The sequence below is a fragment of the Panthera uncia genome, chromosome X (genome assembly GCF_023721935.1).
Source record: "Panthera uncia isolate 11264 chromosome X, Puncia_PCG_1.0, whole genome shotgun sequence".
Lineage (NCBI taxonomy): Eukaryota > Metazoa > Chordata > Mammalia > Carnivora > Felidae > Panthera > Panthera uncia.
In genome coordinates, this window is record NC_064817.1 from 84,199,161 (window position 1) to 84,217,939 (window position 18,779).

Genomic DNA, 18,779 nt, shown 5'->3' on the forward strand with positions numbered 1-18,779 from the left:
GTGTGTCTAGATGATCTATCCATTTCTGTAAGTGGGGTGTTAAAGTCCCCTGCAATGACCACATTCTTATCAATAAGGTTGCTTATGTTTATGAGTAATTGTTTTATATATCTGGGGGCTCGGGTATTTGGCGCATAGACATTTATAATAGTTAGCTCTTCCTGGTGGATAGACCCTGTGATTATTATATAATGCCCTTCTTCATCTCTTGTTACAGCCTTTAATTTAAAGTCTAGTTTGTCTGATATAAGTATGGCTACTCCAGCTTTCTTTTGGCTTCCAGGAGCATGATAAATAGTTCTCCATCCCCTCACTCTCAATCTAAAGGTGTCCTCAGATCTAAAATGAGTCTCTTGTAGACAGCAAATAGATGGGTCTTGTTTTTGTATCCATTCTGATACCCTATGTCTTTTAGTTGGCGCATTTAATCCATTTACATTCAGTGTTATTATAGAAAGATACGGGTTTAGAGTCATTGTGATGTCTGTATGTTTTATGCTTGTAGTGATGTCTCTGGTACTTTGTCTCACAGGATCCCCCTTAGGATCTCTTGTAGGGCTGGTTTCGTGGTGACAAATTCCTTCAGTTTTTGTTTGTTTGGAAAGACCTTTATCTCTCCTTCTATTCTAAATGACAGACTTGCTGGATAAAGGATTCTCGGCTGCATATTTTTTCTGTTTAGCACACTGTAGATATCGTGCCAAGCCTTTCTGGCCTGCCAAGTTTCAAAGGAGAGATCAGTCACGAGTCTTATAGGTCTCCCTTTATAAGTGAGGGCACGTTTATCCCTTGCTGCTTTCAGAATTTTCTCTTTATCCTTGTATTTTGCCAGTTTCACTATGATATGTCGTGCAGAAGATCGATTCAAGTTACGTCTGAAGGGAGTTCTCTGTGCCTCTTGGATTTCAATGCCTTTTTCCTTCCCCAGTTCAGGGAAGTTCTCAGCTATAATTTGTTCAAGTACCCCTTCAGCACCTTTCCCTCTCTCTTCCTCCTCTGGGATACCAATTATGCGTATATTATTTTTTTTTAGTGTATCACTTAGTTCTCTAATTTTCCCCTCATACTCCTGGATTTTTTTATCTCTCTTTCTTTCAGCTTCCTCTTTCTCCATAACTTTATCTTCTAGTTCACCTATTCTCTCCTCTGCCTCTTCAAGCCGAGCCATCGTGGATTCCATTTTGTTTTGCATTTCGTTTAAAGCGTTTTTCAACTCCTCGTGACTGTTCCTTAGTCCCTCGATCTTTGTGGCAAGAGATTCTCTGCTGTCCTGTATACTGTTTTCAAGCCCAGCGATTAATTTTATGACTATTATTCTAAATTCACTTTCTGTTATATTATTTAAATCCTTTTTGATCAGTTCATTAGCTGTTGTTATTTCCTGGAGATTCTTCTGAGGGGAATTCTTCCGTTTGGTCATTTTGGAGAGTCCCTTGCGTGGTGAGGACCTGCAGTGCACTTCCCCTGTGCTGTGGTGTATAACTGGAGTTAGTGGGCGGGGCCGCAGTCCGACCCGATGTCTGCCCCCAGCCCACTGCTGGGGCCACAGTCAGACTGGTGTGTGCCTTCTCTTCCCCTCTCCTAGGGGCGGGATTCACTGTGGGGTGGCGTGTCCCGTCTGGGCTACTTGCACACTGCCAGGCTTGTGTTGCTGGGGATCTGGCGTATTAGCTGGGGTGGGTAGGCAAGGTGCACGGGGGCTGGAGGGGCAGGCTTAGCTCGCTTCTCCTTAGGTGATCCACTTCAGGAGGAGCCCTGTGGCAGCGGGAGGGAGTCAGATCCGCTGGCGGAGGTTTGGCTCCGCAGAAGCACAGAGTTGGGTGTTTGCGTGGAGCGAGCAAGTTCCCTGGCAGGAACTGGTTCCCTTTGGGATTTTGGCTGGGGGATGGGCGGGGGAGATGGCGCTGGCGCCTTTGTTCCCCGCCAAGCTGACCTCTGCCGTCCGGGGGCTCAGCAGCTCTCCCTCCCTTTGTCCTCCAGCCTTCCCTCTTTCCGCGCAGAGCTGTTAACTTATGACCTCCCAGACGCTAAGTCGCGCTTGCTGTCGGAACACAGTCTGTCCGGCCCCTCCGCTTTTGCCAGCCAGACTCGGGGGCTCTGCTTGGCCGGCGAGCCGCCCCTCCGCCCCGGCTCCCTCCCGCCGGTCCGTGGAGCGCGCACCGCCTCGCCGCCCTTCCTACCCTCTTCTGTGGGCCTCTAGTCTGCGCTTGACTCCTGAGACTCCCTTCTGCTAATCCTCTGGCGGTTTTCTGGGTTCTTTAGGCAGGTGTAGGTGGAATCTAAGTGATCGGCCGGACGCGCTGTGAGCCCCGCGTCCTCCTATGCCGCCATCTTCCGAATCCTGTTCTCCTAAATATGATTTATATTTTAAAATCTGAAGCTTTTAAGGTCTTATCTTTAACCCAGTTTTTCTGAAATTTCTCCAGGATATGCCTTGGTGTTGGTCTTTTATCCATCACTTTTGTTGGACATGAAGTACTCTTTCCAATCTGAAGACTAGTGACTTTTCATTCTGGGAGATTTTCTTATATTACTCACTAATAATTTCCTCCCATTTATTTTCTCTCTTCTCTGTTTCTGGGACTCTAATTAGTCAGGTGTTGGACACCCTAGATTTTCTGTTTTAAAATCTTTTCTATTTTTAAAAAATGTTAATTTATTTATTTGAGAGAGAGAGCGAGAGAGAGAGCGAGAGAGAGCACACATGCATAAGTTGGGGAGGGGCAGAGAGAGTGGGAGACACAGAATTTGAAGCAGGCTCCAGGCTCCGGGCTCCAAGCTATCAGCGCAGAGCCTGATGTGGGGCTTGAGTGCATAAACTGTGAGACCTTGACCTGAGCCAAAGTCAGACACTTAACCGACTGTGCCACCCAGGTGCCCCTTTTCTTTACTATTTTTTACAACATTGTCTTCTTGTTCTATTATCTAAGATGTTTCCTTAATTTTTCATCCAATTCATCTATTAAAATTTTAATTTCAGGGGTGCCTGGGTGGCTCAGTAGGTTAAGCATCCGACTTTGGCTCAGGTCATGATCTTGAGGTTGCTGTTTGAGCCCCACGTTGGGCTCTGTGTAGACAGCTCAGAGCCTGGAGCTTGGTTTGGATTCTGTGTCTCTGTCTCTGCCCTTCCCCTGCTCATGCTTTGTCTCTCTCTCTCTCTGTCTCTCTCTCTCCCAAAAATAAACATAAAAAAAATAAAATTTTAATTTCAGCCTTCCTATTTTCATTTATAAGTGCTCTTTCTTCATCTTGTTTCCTTTTCTTTTCTTTCTTTTCTTTTTTCTTTTCTTTTTTTTTTTTTTTTTTTTTTTTTTGCATTCTGTCCTTGCTTTGTGTTGCAAGTTTCTTGTTTATCTTCCTGGAGATATGAGTGAACATTTAAAAAGCTTCTTCTAAATTCTGCATTGTTTTGGGTCCTCCAAGTGCCTTTTCTCTATTAGTTTGTTTCACTTTCTGACTTTCCCTAAATGTCTGATAATCTTTTGCCTTCCTGTTTGAATTTAAGCACTAGAAGATGACTAGAAGATCCGAGGGGATGGGAACAGTCTGTTGCTTGGTGAATTTCACTCTAGAATAATAAGGTGGCATGCCAGATTTTGACTGAGGGGACCCAAGTGTTAGGTCTGTAGGTGTTTTGTCTTCAGTGGGTCAGTTTTCCCTGGAAGTAATCCACCAATCTCCTGCTTCTGGTGGGAGATGAGGGAGGGGCCTAACTAAGCCTGGCTGCTACCATTCTAGGAGCCAAGCAGGGAAAGGTTGCTAGGGGTTTTAAGACTGCTTTTAGTACAGCGGAAAGTAAACCTCACATTTCCTGCCAGGATGAGGGAGGGGTAGTCTCTGATTCAGTGGATCCAGGGTCTAGCTGCTCTTCATACAAACTTCCAACTGTCTGTGGCACAACATCAGCTTGCTGTTGTTGGCTTCCTGACCCAGCTTTCTCTGGTCTGTTGTTGGGTACCACTCACCCATCCCTTTCTAGCTTCCCAACATTTGTTGACAGTCTTTTACTTGCTGGCATGTCTTTTTCCATTCTCATTGTTTTTGTGGGTTTATGACATTTTATTCTTTGACTGTCATCTCAGTGGTATTTCATGAGAGCCGAGATGAACATAAATTTAAACCACTGTATTTAATCATCCTCGCTCACCCTTCAATTCTCCGAAATATCTTCTGCCATTACCACACTATTGTAAGTGTTCTTTTCCAGGTCACCAAATGAATACCTTGCTGCTAAATATAATAGACATTCCTTTGTCTTCCCATACTGTTTCATCTTACTTAATCACGCAGTAGCACTTGTCCCTACTGACGATTTTTACTTAAATTTCTCTGCCCTTAGCTTCCATAAACACTCCTGGTTTCCTCCCTACCTATGTGGTTTCTTTTGCCTTTGTGAGCAGATCTCCTTTGACCTATTCCTTTAATGCTAGTGTTCTTTATGATTCTTGTTTTAGGCCATTCTCTTCTCTCTTGAGAATTATCTGCCCAGCCTAAATATCTTCATCGATGGTTTCTCATAGGGTCTGAAATTCTTCCTCACCAATAATAATTGTAATATATTAAGGACCAAGATTTCAGTTAAAGTCAAATTTTAGCTGGGAGAGTATTCCTTCTCCCTTACAAATGACACTTATTATATTGTCCTTAATGGAGGTCAGAGCCTTGAGAGACAGGTAACGTTGTTTTGCTTAAAGTATTAAACATAGAAACACAAACAGACACACACTTACATATACCCCAATGCCATTTTTACTCACCCTTCCAGCCACTGTTAATATTTGGGAGTATAGTATCCCAATATTTATCTTTAATATGTATTTCACAAACATAAGGTCATGTTGTATATACTTCATTATACCCTACATTTGAAACTTAACAATATATCATGAACTTGTCCCTGTCATTGGATTGATTTATTTACTTATTTATTTATTTATTCATTTATTTTGAGAGAGAGCATGCAAGTGAGGGAAAGGGCAGAGAGAGAGGGAGAGAGAGAATCCCAAGCAGGCTCTGCACCATCAGCGTGAAGCCCGATGCCAGGCTCAAACTCACGAACTGTGAGATCGTGACCTGAGCCGAAGTCAGACGCTCAACTGAGGCAGCCAGGTGTCCCCTTGTCATTGGATAGTATCATATAACCTGATTTTCAGTGACCTCATAGTATTTCATCTTTTGATGTGTAACACATTACTTAGTTCAGTCCCCATGGTTAGACAATTAGGTTACATATAGTGTATTGCGTGCCCTTAAACAGTTGTATCTTTGCATACACCTCAATTATTTCCTTAGTAAAAACTTTATGAAGTAAAACTGGTGTCAGAGAATATTTGCATTTTAAACTATTTGGGTATTTAATGCTAAATTGATCTTCAAAATTTGTTGTCAATTTCAGTCCTGGTAAAATATGGAGGCATTACCTAATATAGGCATAAAAAGCTCCTATATTGTCATTAGTTATAATCTTAAATGCTATCTCATTTTATCTTACATTTATTTGATTCCTCAAGTAGTTGGGCTTTTAAATATATTTGTTGGCTACTTATTTTCATGTTGTATGAATTGATTTTCTGTTTTATTTGTCTACACTCTTGTCACTACTTTCCTTTCTGATCACCTTAAAATCTGCTCTGCCTCCAATTTTGACCCCTTCCAGTCCATTACTGCAGCCAGAGTACTCTACCTGAAACATACATTTGAGCATCACTCTGCCTAAAAAGGCTTCAGTGGCCCACATTGCTCTCCGGGTAAAGTGTAAAGTTTGTAACATGACCTACAAGGCTCTGCGTGACTTTGCTAATTCTCCAGCCTTCGGGCAAGAGAGAACACACACACACATCCATGTAGTCTTGCTTACCTAACTCCTACTCATCGTGTAGGTCATTGCTTACCATAAACTTCCTCTGGGGAGAGTTCCCTTAGTGCCCAAGTCCTTGTCAGGTGGATCTTGTGTATGTTACACTCCCTTTGTAGCAGCACTTCTATTGCCTATTTAATGTCTTTCTCCTCCATGAACTATGAACTTTGTGAAGGCAAGGACCACAGCTGTGTATCTCCAGTGCCTAACACAGTGCCTGGAACATTAGTTGTGCTCAGTAAGTATTGCATGGATGGATGGATGGATGGATGGATGGATGGAAGAAAGAAGATTGGGGAGGTCAGGAATAAATTTCATGAGCCAATTTTCTACCTTAACTCTTGCCCTAAAGAGGTTGTTTTCTTCTTACTCATCAAATCCTGGAAGAATAGCCTAAAGAGTGAGACTTTAAGATTATACTGGGTTAGCCTTTCATTTGTTTATGCTGGCCTGCAGTTTATTCCTAAAACATCTATTTCACAAACAACCAAGAGCTATTGTTGGCAGAAGTATAGCAAGGTACACATGCATGAGGATATATATTTGTTTAACTCCTCAACCCCTTACAACTAATTCATCATAAAAGTTTCCTCTCTGGTCTTTTTACATCCAGTGCCTCTTCCCTTCATTCTACCTGCGTATTGTTGCCAAGTTCATGTTTCTTTCCATTGTGTCATTTGCGTGCTCAAGAATCTTCATTGGCTCCAATTCAGAAGGTCTGTCACAGAGCCTCAACATGTATGTTTTGGTCAAAACTCCCCCAAGATAATTCTGATGTGTAATCATGGTTAAGAATTGCTGAAGCACATAAAAATTTACCTTAATTTAAAAAAAACGGTCTAAATTGGTTCAGGGTATAGAGTTTAGAATCTGATGAACATGGATTAAGTTATATTTCTTTTTTCCTGACTTTTCCTGGTTGTGTGACCTTGGGCAAGTTACTTAACCTTTCTATGTGTCATTTCTTACTTAAACTACATGTCCTTTTCATGTACAAAATGGAAATAACATTTACTACACAGGATTATAGTAAGAAGTAAATTAACCAATGTATGTAAAGTACATGCATGGTCTCTTCTACCTACTAAATGCTCAATAAATGTTAGAAGCTGTGTTGCTGTTAGTCATTCCACTATTCGCTCAACAATTATTTATTTGCTATGTGTCCAATACTCTGTTATAAACTGTGGAAGATATAAGAGGTACAAAATACCTGCTCTTGAGATGCATCAAACTAGCTGGGGAGTTAAAGCTAGCATAGCATTATATAATAATAATAAATAATAATAAAATTAAACATAGATGTTATAAAAGATCAAATAATGTACAGTATTTAAGTGAAAGCTGTAATTCAGCCCCAGCATGCTGGCTTGTTGATTAGCATAAAAAAATAAAAAAATAGAGGGGGAGGAAAAAAAAAATCTCTCAAACTGCTCTTACCAAGCCTTCAGAGGTCTAGTTTTGATGCTGCCTGCCAGATGGAAAATGATGCAGAGGGGGAAAAATCCTGTATTTACTTCTCAAAATTAAGACAGGATGGGGGAGTGTGTTTGAGGGGTGAACATATGTGAATAAATATGGTATAACCCTTAATTGGTTCCTGATGATTAAAATGTAAATGGTTCCCACTGGAAAAGCATAGATACGATATTTTTCACTTAATGAATCAAGCCCTACTAGTCCTTTATTTTCTTCTTGTTCAACCAGAAATCAAACATTGGATAAGGGTTGCACACCTATTTTGATGTATATTGATGTACTTTTCTCTTTTCCAGGGTCGCTATGGCAACAGCATCTTCTCAAGTTCTGATTCCAGACATCAATTTTAACGATGCCTTTGAAAACTTTGCTTTAGATTTTTCCAGAGAAAAGAAACTGCTGGAGGGGCTAGATTATTTAACAGGTGTGAAAATACTGTGGTTTCGTTCCTGTTTAAATGCTTTTCTTTTGGTGTTCTCTTACTATAAGATAATCGGAAAAGAGCAATATTTATAATGACAATGCTTTTATAAACTTTAGGGCAATTCATGTATCTTTTTAGACAGAATAAACTTTAGTTCACGTAACAGAAAAGGAGATGATGTGTGAAATATTTCTGGGGACAGATGGGTATACCATTATACTTAGAGGTAAAGAAAAAACAAGACGTTGCTGATGGATTTCTCCTTACGAGCCTATCAGTAATATATTGTTGCTTGTTATTGAGGGAGTTAGAACTCAAGTGGCAATTATGGAATATTAAAGAATCTCCTGCATAGCAATAGGTACCATTCAAATGGTTTTAAGGAAATTTAGAAACTAGCAGATTAGGAAGAAAAATGTAAGAAATATCTGGCTTGCACACAATTCTAGGAAATGAGGGGTGCATCCAGCCTATGAAAAATGTTGGATACCTTCAGGATTAACGAATGACCATTTCATGAGAAAAATATACACATAAAATAGCCTTGCATTTGTCATTATTTTGGCTAATATATTAAAGTAACTGTCATTTACTGAACATCTCCTTTATGCCAGACACTGTATATTAATTTTATATTATAAATACGTACAACCAATCTATGAGGTAATTATCATCCCTTATTTTACAGATGAAGCAACTAATATTAATTTGCACTTGGCTATACTGCCAACAGTCTATAATAAAACTTATTTGAAAATAAAAAGCAATAGGCCAAAGGTCATGCAGTAAGAAAACCATTTGACCACTTTGCTCTAATATCTACATATGTGTTGGTACAGGCAGAGTAGACATCCGGGCAATCATTTCAATACCTTAGGCTTATATCTTTGCCTAAAATGTCTCTGTCACTGAAGCAAAAGCGGTTTGGGGAAATTTGAAGTCTTAGCACTTGGCTTCAGGTTGTTCAGGATATGCTATCTAAAGCTTCTTATTAAGACAGCCTCTTCTCTATGAGGTGTAGAGTTGGGCAGCGAGGGTAACAATTGTTAAACTTGTAGAACGGAGAGTGTGCTTTCCTTTACCTTCTTTTCCACCTTTCCTTACAGCCCCAAACCCACCATCTATCCGAGAGGAACTCTGTACTGCCTCCCATGACACCATTACAGTCCACTGGATCTCGGATGATGAGTTCAGCATCAGCTCCTATGAGCTTCAGTACACCATATTCACTGGCCAGGCTAACTTCATCAGTAAGTCATGGTGTAGTTGGGGCCTGTGGCCAGAGATAAGGAAATGTAAGGAAGCAGTAAGCTGCTCAAGATTGGCCGGGGCGCCACGAGGCAAGTGTTTGTAAGACATGTTAGGTTGTTTAGCACAGTGTTTCGTAGACAGTGCAAACTCCCCCAGTGCATTGCAAAGACCTTATTGATGGGTGACAAGCAAGTTGTGTATTTCCTTGCTGGGCAGTCACTGGGGCCACTCCCATTTGTTTATGTAATCCTTAAGCCTTTCCTCAGTTACTCCATGTCACTCCACTCTCCCCGAGTCAGAACACAGCTCAGAATTCATTCCTGGGTAGCTAAACCACCATCATTGCTGATCCTCTGTGTGTGAACATCTCTCTCCTTGACTCTTCTTCCACTTCATTATCATGGTAAAATATGCTATGTTCAAAGACTACTACTTCCTTTAACGCACCTATTTGTATCGGCGACTGTAGCGACAAGCCTCCTGCCTCTGTCACTGTACCCCTTGTCCCTTTCCTTCAAGAATTATACCAAATACAAAAATGTGTCAGCAGGCCGCAAGATGAAAGATGGTCAAAAAGCAGTCATTGGGCTCCCATTCTATGGTTTCTCCTCCTGATGAATTGGAGCAAGACGCGGCAGAGTAGAAACCTGACGCATCGATTGCCAGACTGGAGGGGGCCAGCTGCGAGTTCCCCTCCATGTGCTGGGGAGAACTGGAAAGCAGAATTAAAACTGGATTCCAGGCTGGAACGGATTCCCACCCTAAGGTTGCATCCACACAGCTGCAAATTAGTATTTCCTTTGACCTCTGTGCTTGTGCTTCTGTGTCTGGCTTCACAGGGAGAGGAGTTTTTCCAATGAAACCCTCCCAATAGGTTTCCCTTTTTGGTTGTGTGACAATTCTGGGCCACATGCTGGGGTGGGGAGATGAGAACACATTGGGGGTCAAATTTCTAAAAACACTTGCCTCGTGCAGCTCCAACCTAAGCCACTTGGCCTGGGTAGCTGTATTCCTAGGTATTTTTTCCAGGTGGTGGAGACACAAACTCTAAGGCCTCCCTGACATGCTTTTCTGCACTTGTCTCTGCTGCTCTGGAATGGCTTACAGACAGCAACTGTGCTCCTCCTTCCTGAGATGGGGAGACTGGTGGTCTCCTGGGAGTTGAGAAATAAGTCCAAGAAGTGACAAAGATCCAAAGGCTGTCCTCCCTATTTTCAAAGATATATCGTCCTCCATGAAGAAGAGCTTAACGGACAATTCTTAATAACAATAGGATCATAGCACCTTAGAATTGGAAGGAAACTTAGATGTCATTTAAGCTAATCTTCCATTTTACCAGTCACCCAGTAGATGATTGTCCTGTCTCTACTCGAACATTTCCGGTGATGAGTAGCTCACTTCTAACAAAATAACTCATTCAGTTGTTGTGCAGCTATGAATAATTGTCAGTGCATCCCTAGAAAACCCAACTCTCCCACCTAGTAACTAATAATGACAATGATAATGTGTACATGCATTATGCTTTGTCATTTACAAACACTCCCACTTAGTCCTCATGAGTTCTTCCTTAGCCATATGAAAGAGTTGATATTAATTCTGTTTTGTAGATGAAGAAGCTGAGGTTCAAGATAAATGAGTTGCCCAAGGTCACAGAGCTACAAACTGATGGAGTCAAGATTTGAACCCAAGCCTGTCAGACTTTAATCTTAATGTTTTCTTGAATTAAACCCACAGCTACCGATTTGTCCTAGTCTTGCCCTTTTATGCCTCACTAGTAAACCTAATCCATCTCTCACATGACAGTTCTTCAGATCATTTTACATAGCTCTCATATATGTCCCTTCTAAATTTTCTCTTTTCCAGGCTTAAATATCCTCAGGTCTTTGAATCGCTCCTCATGTGACCTGGTTTCAGACCCTTTACCATCATGGTATCCTTTTTAGGAATACATCAATGTTTGTCAGAGTGTTTTATACAACATGCTGTCAAAAAAGTGAAAACAGTACTCCAGAAGTGGTCTGACCACCACGGAGGATAGCTGGATTATTTGTCTTATACATTAGCTGATGACCCCCACCCCAAACCTTTTTATTCCAGTAGTCACATTGCCTGTGTTGACTCCTGAGCATGTAGTCAGCTGAAATCTCTAGGTATTTCAAAATCTTGTTCCTATATAGTTGATTGTCTAAACTGAAATACAAGACCTTGAGTACATCCCTATTACGTTTTGTCTGGTTAGCTGTGACTCCACATTCAAACCTGCCAAAATCCTTTTAAATCCAGTTTCTGCCTTCCCAGCCTGCCTTCTATGTCTTCTTCCAATCATAAATAGAAAAATGGGATAGGGCAGGGACAAGTGCAGAGCCCTGAGCAAAATTTTGTCTGGCAATGGGCAGATAAGATGAAACAATTTTACTGGGAATACATATTCAGGAAGATTCAAGGTCTCGGTCCTATCTGTTGGTCTGGCCTGCCCCTGTTCTGCTGCTGTTGATTGAACTTGGACTCTGAGAGATGCTTTCCCCTTGAGGTTTTTCCACATTTTCTCTTTTCTTAGACCACTTTATTTACATGTAGTCAACATACAAAAAAGTTGTCCATCAACAGATCAATGGATAAAGAAAATGTGATATATCCATACAATAAAATGTAATTCAGCCTTAAAAAAGAAGGAGATTCTGCCATGTGTGACAACATGCATGAACCCGGAGGGCATTGTGCTAAGTGAAATAAGCCAGACACAGAAGGACAAATACTACATGATACCATTTATATGAGGAATCTTAAAATAGTCCAACTCCACATTTTCTTTAACCAGAAATGTCTTCCTTGTTGGTTAGTATTTTGTCTGGAGAAATAGTCCCCTTATTTTTTTTTTTTCAGCTTTCTCCCTTCTTTTCTAACTATCTCCCCACCTCATCTAAGATTTGGGATGGTCACAAGCCAATGATGTTTCAGATGATGCTGTTAGCTGAATTCAAACAGATGTTTAGCTGACTGTATTCCCCATTACTGTATATCTTTTCTCCTTTTCAGTTTCGTGATTTGCATTATGAAAGCACTGGCTATACTCTGTCTGGCCAGGCAGTCTGTAACAAACTGCCACAAAGATAAAACTTCTATTTCCTCTCCTTTTCATTTCCATGCAAATGTTCTCCACTACACATTTACACTTGGCTTCATGGATTTCCATATTGTGGTCTTTCCCTTTGGAACAAGGTGTATATTTCCATTACCATAATTCAGTCATAAACCCTATCTCACCAAGTCTCGGTAATACCCAGAGAATCCTATATTTACCTTTTTAAAATGTAGAACTGGTTTTGAAATTACAGAAAAGTTGTAAGAGTAGCACAAAGAATGCCTGTAAACTCTTTACCCAGATTCATCCACTTGTCAACGTCTACTTGTCAACATGTTATTTCATTTCCTTTATCATTTGCTAGCATTCCCTATCTCTCTCTATTTATTTCTGAACCATTTGAGAGTAAATTGCATACATCATGACCTTTTACCCCTAAATTCTTCAGTGTAGGTTTTGTAAGAATAGGGAAACTCTTACCTAACCACAGTACAGTTATCAACTTTAAGAGATTTGATACAGTACTTTTCCTGATCCACTATTCATATTCCAATTTTGACAGTTGACCCAATAATATCCTTTATAATGTGAAGGACCCAATATTGTCCTTTAGAGTCAAGGATCAGGTATTGCATTTAATGTCATATCTGTAGCCTCCTTTATTTTTTTTAATTTTATTAAAATTTTTTTAAAGTTTATTTTTGAGAGAGAGACAGAACATGATTTGGGGAGGGGCAGAGAGAGAGGGAGACACAGGATCTGAAGCAGGCTCCAGGCTCTGAGCTGTCAGCACGGAGCCTGATGCAGGATTCTAACTCACAAACCATGAGACTATGACCTGAGCCGAAGTCAGACATTTAACTGACTGAGCCACCCAGGCTCCCCTAAATTTTATTTTTAAGTAATCTGTACACCCAACGTGGGGCTCAAACTCACAACCCTGAGACTTAGTCACACACTCCACCATTTGAGCCAGCCAGGCACCCCTCTGTAGCCTCCTTTAATCTGGAACACTTAGTTTGTCAGTCTTTCTCTGTCTTTAACGACATTGACAGATTTTTTTTAAATGTCCTTTTATTTCTTTATTATACTATCCCTTATTTTGGGTTTCTCTGAAGTTTCCTCATGATTTATATTCAGACTATGAATTCATTGCTGGAATACCACGTGGGACGGGTGTCCTCCTTAGGACATCACATCTCGAGGCACATCATGTCCACTCGCCCTTCGTTGGTGATGCTAATTTTGTTCAGCAAGTCAAAGGTGTTGCCTGATTTCTTCATCCTGTAGTTACTGCTTTTCCTTTTGCAACTAATGAGCAATCTGTGTGGTGATAACTTTGAATCAAGGAAACTGTCTTGCTTCCTCATCAAACCTATCTCACCCCCACTCCTGTTTTAGCACCAATCAAAACTCCTTGCCTGGTCCAGTCTTTGCTCTGATGATTACAAAATTATAATTTTCCAAAGGAGGATCCCCTCCCAGTTTTACAAGTTGGCCTTCTACATTCTACTGTAAGCCAAAGCCCCACCCTCTGTCTTTTTATCTACTTATCAGTATGGCCTCATGAATTCTCTTTTCAATGGTTTATAATTCTTCACTGCCCTTGCTTATTTGGATGCTCAGGTTGTCCAGGTTTAGCCAGTAAGACTTTGAAGCTTACTCCTGGGTTCTTATATTCTGCCATAATTTTCTTGAATACTTCTTTACTTTCTAGCATAACAAAAGATTCTAAGGTCGTATTCACCTTATCCTGCCCCAGCCTTGAAATCAGCCATTTCTCTAAGGAACCTTGGTTCCTTTTAATTGGAGAATGTTATTATAGAATAAGATCTGGATAATAGAAATACACACATATGCCCATGCACATATGCATGTGCACACACATAATGTACATACGCATGTACTTAACATATGTGCACATATGGATGCCCATATACACGCACATATATAGAAATCATGAGTTCATACCAATGCCTCCAATTCCAGTCCATGTCCACACATTCTTTGTTGCCTTCCCCCATTTGATATTTGTATATTCCTACTTCTACAATGAGAACCTTGGCTCCCAACAACATCAACACATGTACTCATTTGCTTAATCCCATAATAGATCTAACAGTTCCAGAAGTGCTTTGTCCACACCACTACAAAAACAAACAATAGTTCAGGATTTGTTTTCAGTTCTCCTCCTGCCCCCATCCTTTTGGTGTGGTTATTTTTCATTTGAAATGCATTTGGGTTCATTTGCTTCAGTTTGCCTTCAGTTTTGGTCCCTGCTCTTCCCATTCATATTGATTTAATTTTAATTTTCTGAATTTGTGAAACAGCAGTGTGTTTCCAAAAGGGAAACCGATACAAGAAAAAAGTGAATTCAAAGGAGTGTCATTCTTGGGTCACCTGGGTGGCTCAGTCGGTTAAGCATCTGACTTCGGTTCAGGGCATGATCTCACAGTCTCATGTTTCGTGAGTTCAAACCCTGTGTCGGGCTCTGTGCTGACAGCTTGGAGCCTGAAACCTGCTTTGAGTTCTGTGTCTCCCTCTCTTTCTGCCCCTCCCCTGCTTGCACTCTGTCTCTCTCTCTCTCACAAAAATAAACATTGAAAAAAAAAGTGTCATTTTCACCCCTATCTTTTTAATCCCCTGCCCTCCCCCCATCCCTTGTAGCTAGCCAACTACAATATTTTCTGGGTTTTCCTTCCTATTGTTATTGGTGTTTTGTAAACAAGCAGATATATGTATGCTCCCTTATTTGCCCTTCTTCCTTGGAAAAAAAGTGTTGTACTATGCATGCATGCTCTTTTGCAATTTGCTTTTTTCAGTTAACAGTAAACCCTGGAAATCACTCCATATCAGTTAAAAGAGTTCTTCTTCACTCTTTTTTTAAGCTTATTTAATTAATTAATTTATTTATTCATTTAGATCAGGGGAGGGGCAGAGAGAGAGAGGGAGAGAAAGAATCCCAAGCAGGCTCCATGCTGTCATCATGGAGCCCGATGTGAGGCTCATTCTTACAAACCATGAGATCATGACATGAGCTGAAATTGAGTCGGAAGCTTAACTGACTGAGCCACCCAGGCACCCCACTCTTCAGTCTTTTTTCATAGCTACATAGTACTTAATTGTGGCATTTGTTTTTTGTTTTGTATTGTTAGAAGTATATCTGGAAGACCATTTATTTCCCTTTTTGTATTAAAGTCTAGTGTGCAGTTTATGATTCATATTGTGAATTGGTACATAGCTAACCAGGCCCTCAAACATGATTCCTGGCCCTTATCCTTATTGTCTTTTCCTGAGCATAACTGAGCGTCTTCACCAGTTATTCTTTTTCTAACATATGTGTTTTCCCTCCTTCATGCTTCTTTTTCAGTTTTATTTTAGACTTTTTCAACCATCCACCAAATTAATTATAAAACCCTCATGATCATATCTCTTTCAAACCACTCATGATTACTTTTCATTTTCAACCTCACTAAATCCTTCACTAGGGCTGCATAGAAGTGACTACATTCGCTGTTCATTTTCCTTGCCCATTCCTGTCCATGCTTTGTTAGAATTGTGGTTAAAAAGCAATAAACTGATTGAAAGACAGGTAACAGAAGAGAGAAGCCTAGATAATTCACAAACCAGAACGTCAACCCCTCTTCTACTAACAGCCAAATACATGTTTTTAATTATGTGCATTTTTCTTGGTTTAAGTCAATGTTTATGGTCTAAAGAGTTTCGAAAGCAGAAACCTAGATCTCTGAGCTTGGGAGGGAAGAAGGTTCCAGGCAACAATGTGTTCCTGGACCACCCAACTTCGAATGAATATTGGAACCAGGAAGGAGCAAAAGATGGGTAGTGCCAAGTGGGGAGATGGCAATTTTGCTTTGGTTATCATGCCATCTCCTTGGCTTCCCTATGATACCTCAGAGTCCGGTTAGATTGGGAAGTGAGGGTGAGGATGGGGAAGGTGAGATGAGCCATAAGCCCTGAAAGCTTCACTACCTTGCAGAGACCAAGGAACATTGCTGTCTACCCCATGAGTTGTGACGTAGCCGAGAGAACACTGGCCTAGGGTTAAAGAAACCAGCGTTACACTCTCAGCACCATCACCATCTTTCTGTGGCCTTGGGCAAGTCACCTTCTCTCAATCTTAGCTTCCCATTTGTAAAAGGACAGAAACATGGCATGTAGGTGTCCTTTTGGCTCTGAGATTCCATGTTCCTGTGCTGTGCACAGGACTGCTCCACCCATATGAGGCTAGACTCAGCTCTCAGGGGATTGGACCTTTGGCGTAAAGATCCAGAGACTCCATAAAAGTGGTGATTCAGTGATTTTTTTTTTTTTGTATAGTGGCCTTTCCTATATTATTGGGCAGAAAATTGAAGCAACCTAAACTTCACTAGTGGTGACATTCAATTGCCTGGCATAAGCCTAGCTCCATGGGAGAAACGAAACAGAAGATATTTATCTCACTCTGTATCCTAGGACTCAAAAGAAAACAAAGTGAAATTGACCTTTCTTTGGTGGTGGGGGGAGGCTTTTGATGAATTTGCAGTGTGCTTCTCATCCTATCTCTACTACCTGCTGGTTAATGTCCTTGTCTTTCCCCACCTTACAGGCCTGTATAATTCAGTGGATAGCTGGATGATTGTGCCCAACATTAAACAGAACCACTACACAGTGCATGGACTTCAGAGCGGGACGCGCTACATCTTCATCGTTAAAGCCATAAACCAAGCAGGCAGCCGGAACAGTGAACCTACCCGACTAAAAACAAATAGTATGTTATGGTGTTCCCAAAAGGAGAGATCCATTTTCCCCTCCGTGCCAGGGAGTACATTTAGCCTGAGTAGGCACCCACAGCAGTGCGAGAGAGCAGAGGCACTGGGTAGAGGAGTTTACCATTTTAGTTGATGCTTTGGGCACAGGCTCCATTGGTGCCCCTGGGGGATACGTGAGTACAAAGATATACACAAAGTATATGTAGTAGTAGCTGGTGTTTGGGGAGGATGTTAGTTAAGACTTTTTCTCTGCACCCCATCCCATGCGTGGGGAACAGTTGTGTCAAACGGTACTAATTTGCAATGATCTGGTAGAACCCTTCTGCAGAGAAGCCATACCTCTTAGGAATGCTTCTGGATGCAGGTGACTGAAAATCCAACTAACTTAGCTTAACACATAGTATTTTTTTTCTCTTTCTCACATAGCAAGAAGTTGGAATGTAGGCAGTTCAGGACTAGTGTGACAGCTCGTTCTGTGATGTCGTGAAAGATCCAAACTCCTCCCTTTGTGTACTGGCTTATTGTCACATGATCACAGTATGGCCATTTCAGCCTCCAGATGTCTTATTTCCTTTTAAGAGAGGAAGGGGGGAAGGGGTTGGTACACATGATGGCTATCCCTTTTACTGGGAAAACGGGCACATTGCAGAAGTGTCTCCAAGCTTGTCTGACTTCTGTTTCCCTCTGCTTCCACCTTGTTAGCCACCCCTAGCAGCAAGAGAGGCTAGGAGCTTGAATATTTAGCTTTTTTGGCCTCTATAGTGAAAGTGGGTCACAGAGAAAAAGTAGGGAATGGGTGTTGTGTTCGCCAGCAGTGTCAGCCGCAGACCCATGTTGTATAATACAGCTCTTGCCATATCCAGCAATTGGCTCCTAGTAACTTGTTTTGTCATATGGTTATAAGGAATCCTCTGTTGCGAGTGATCCTACATGACAAATGTTTTCTCTGATTGTTGATGATGATGCAACACTCTGACAAAGTTACCTAATCATATGTTATTTACATCCCAATTGTAAGAGGGTAAAAAGATTGTCATTACTGAGTTGTTTTTGTTTTTTTGTTCTGCCAGCAGCCACCTCATCAGTTCCCCTCACTTTGCCTCACCTCAAATGCTCCTTCCCCTAAAACCCACTCAAATCCCAAATCACCCACTGAAATAAAGCAGAGTAAAAAACACATTTGAGAACATGAGACCCTTTTAATTTGATAACATACGAAGTGGGGGGCAGCTTATTCTTATTTTATTGAAAAGGGTGGCTTCAGGCCTACTTCCTTAATATAATCCAAATAGCACCAACTTGCACTGGCCCACGAATGGGCATGATATCAAGAATCTCCTGGTAGTGATAGCCCTGAAGGACGAAGATGGAATTCTTAAGTATTTTCTTATGCATTTTTTTTCTACTTTTTTCAGGCCAACCCTTTAAACTAGATCCCAAAATGACTCACAAGAAGTTGAAGATCTCCAATGATGGATTGCAGATGGAGAAGGATGAAAGCTCTCTGAAGAAGAGCCATACCCCAGAGAGGTTTAGTGGCACAGGGTGCTATGGGGCAGCAGGAAATATATTCATTGACAGTGGCTGCCACTACTGGGAGGTGGTCATGGGTTCCTCAACATGGTGAGTGGATCCCACTTGTAGTTTTTTTCTTCTCCTTTCTCCTGCTGTCAGGTTCCTAGGAGATTCAGTTCCACAGCACAAACGTAGTACCAGTATGTCAAGGTTAAAAAGCATGTGATGAAAACCACTCCTAGAAAAATTGGCCAGCTTTAAACAAAAAAATCATGGGAAATATACTGGGATCACAGTTGGAAATTACTACAGCATTCTAATTGCTGACTTTGTAAAACTCTAGTGCTATCAACATTATGGATCTAAATGTAAACTATTTAGTAAAGGAAGAAGTTAAGGATA

At 41.1% G+C, this 18,779-nt stretch overlaps 1 protein-coding gene across 2 annotated transcripts in view; it reads left to right on the forward strand.

Moving 5' to 3' along the window:
• The window catches only part of MID2 (midline 2), a 110,072-nt gene that overhangs the window by 86,142 nt on the left and 5,151 nt on the right, over positions 1-18,779 (forward strand). Inside the window, exons 6-9 of one of the 2 annotated variants that reach the window (XM_049644723.1) lie at positions 7,633-7,760; positions 8,867-9,010; positions 16,700-16,861; positions 18,278-18,485. In XM_049644723.1, coding sequence (XP_049500680.1) covers positions 7,633-7,760; positions 8,867-9,010; positions 16,700-16,861; positions 18,278-18,485 — 642 coding nt within the window. Of the gene's footprint in view, positions 1-7,632; positions 7,761-8,866; positions 9,101-16,699; positions 16,862-18,277; positions 18,486-18,779 lie in introns of both variants that reach the window. The other variant, XM_049644724.1, reaches the window with a different exon arrangement.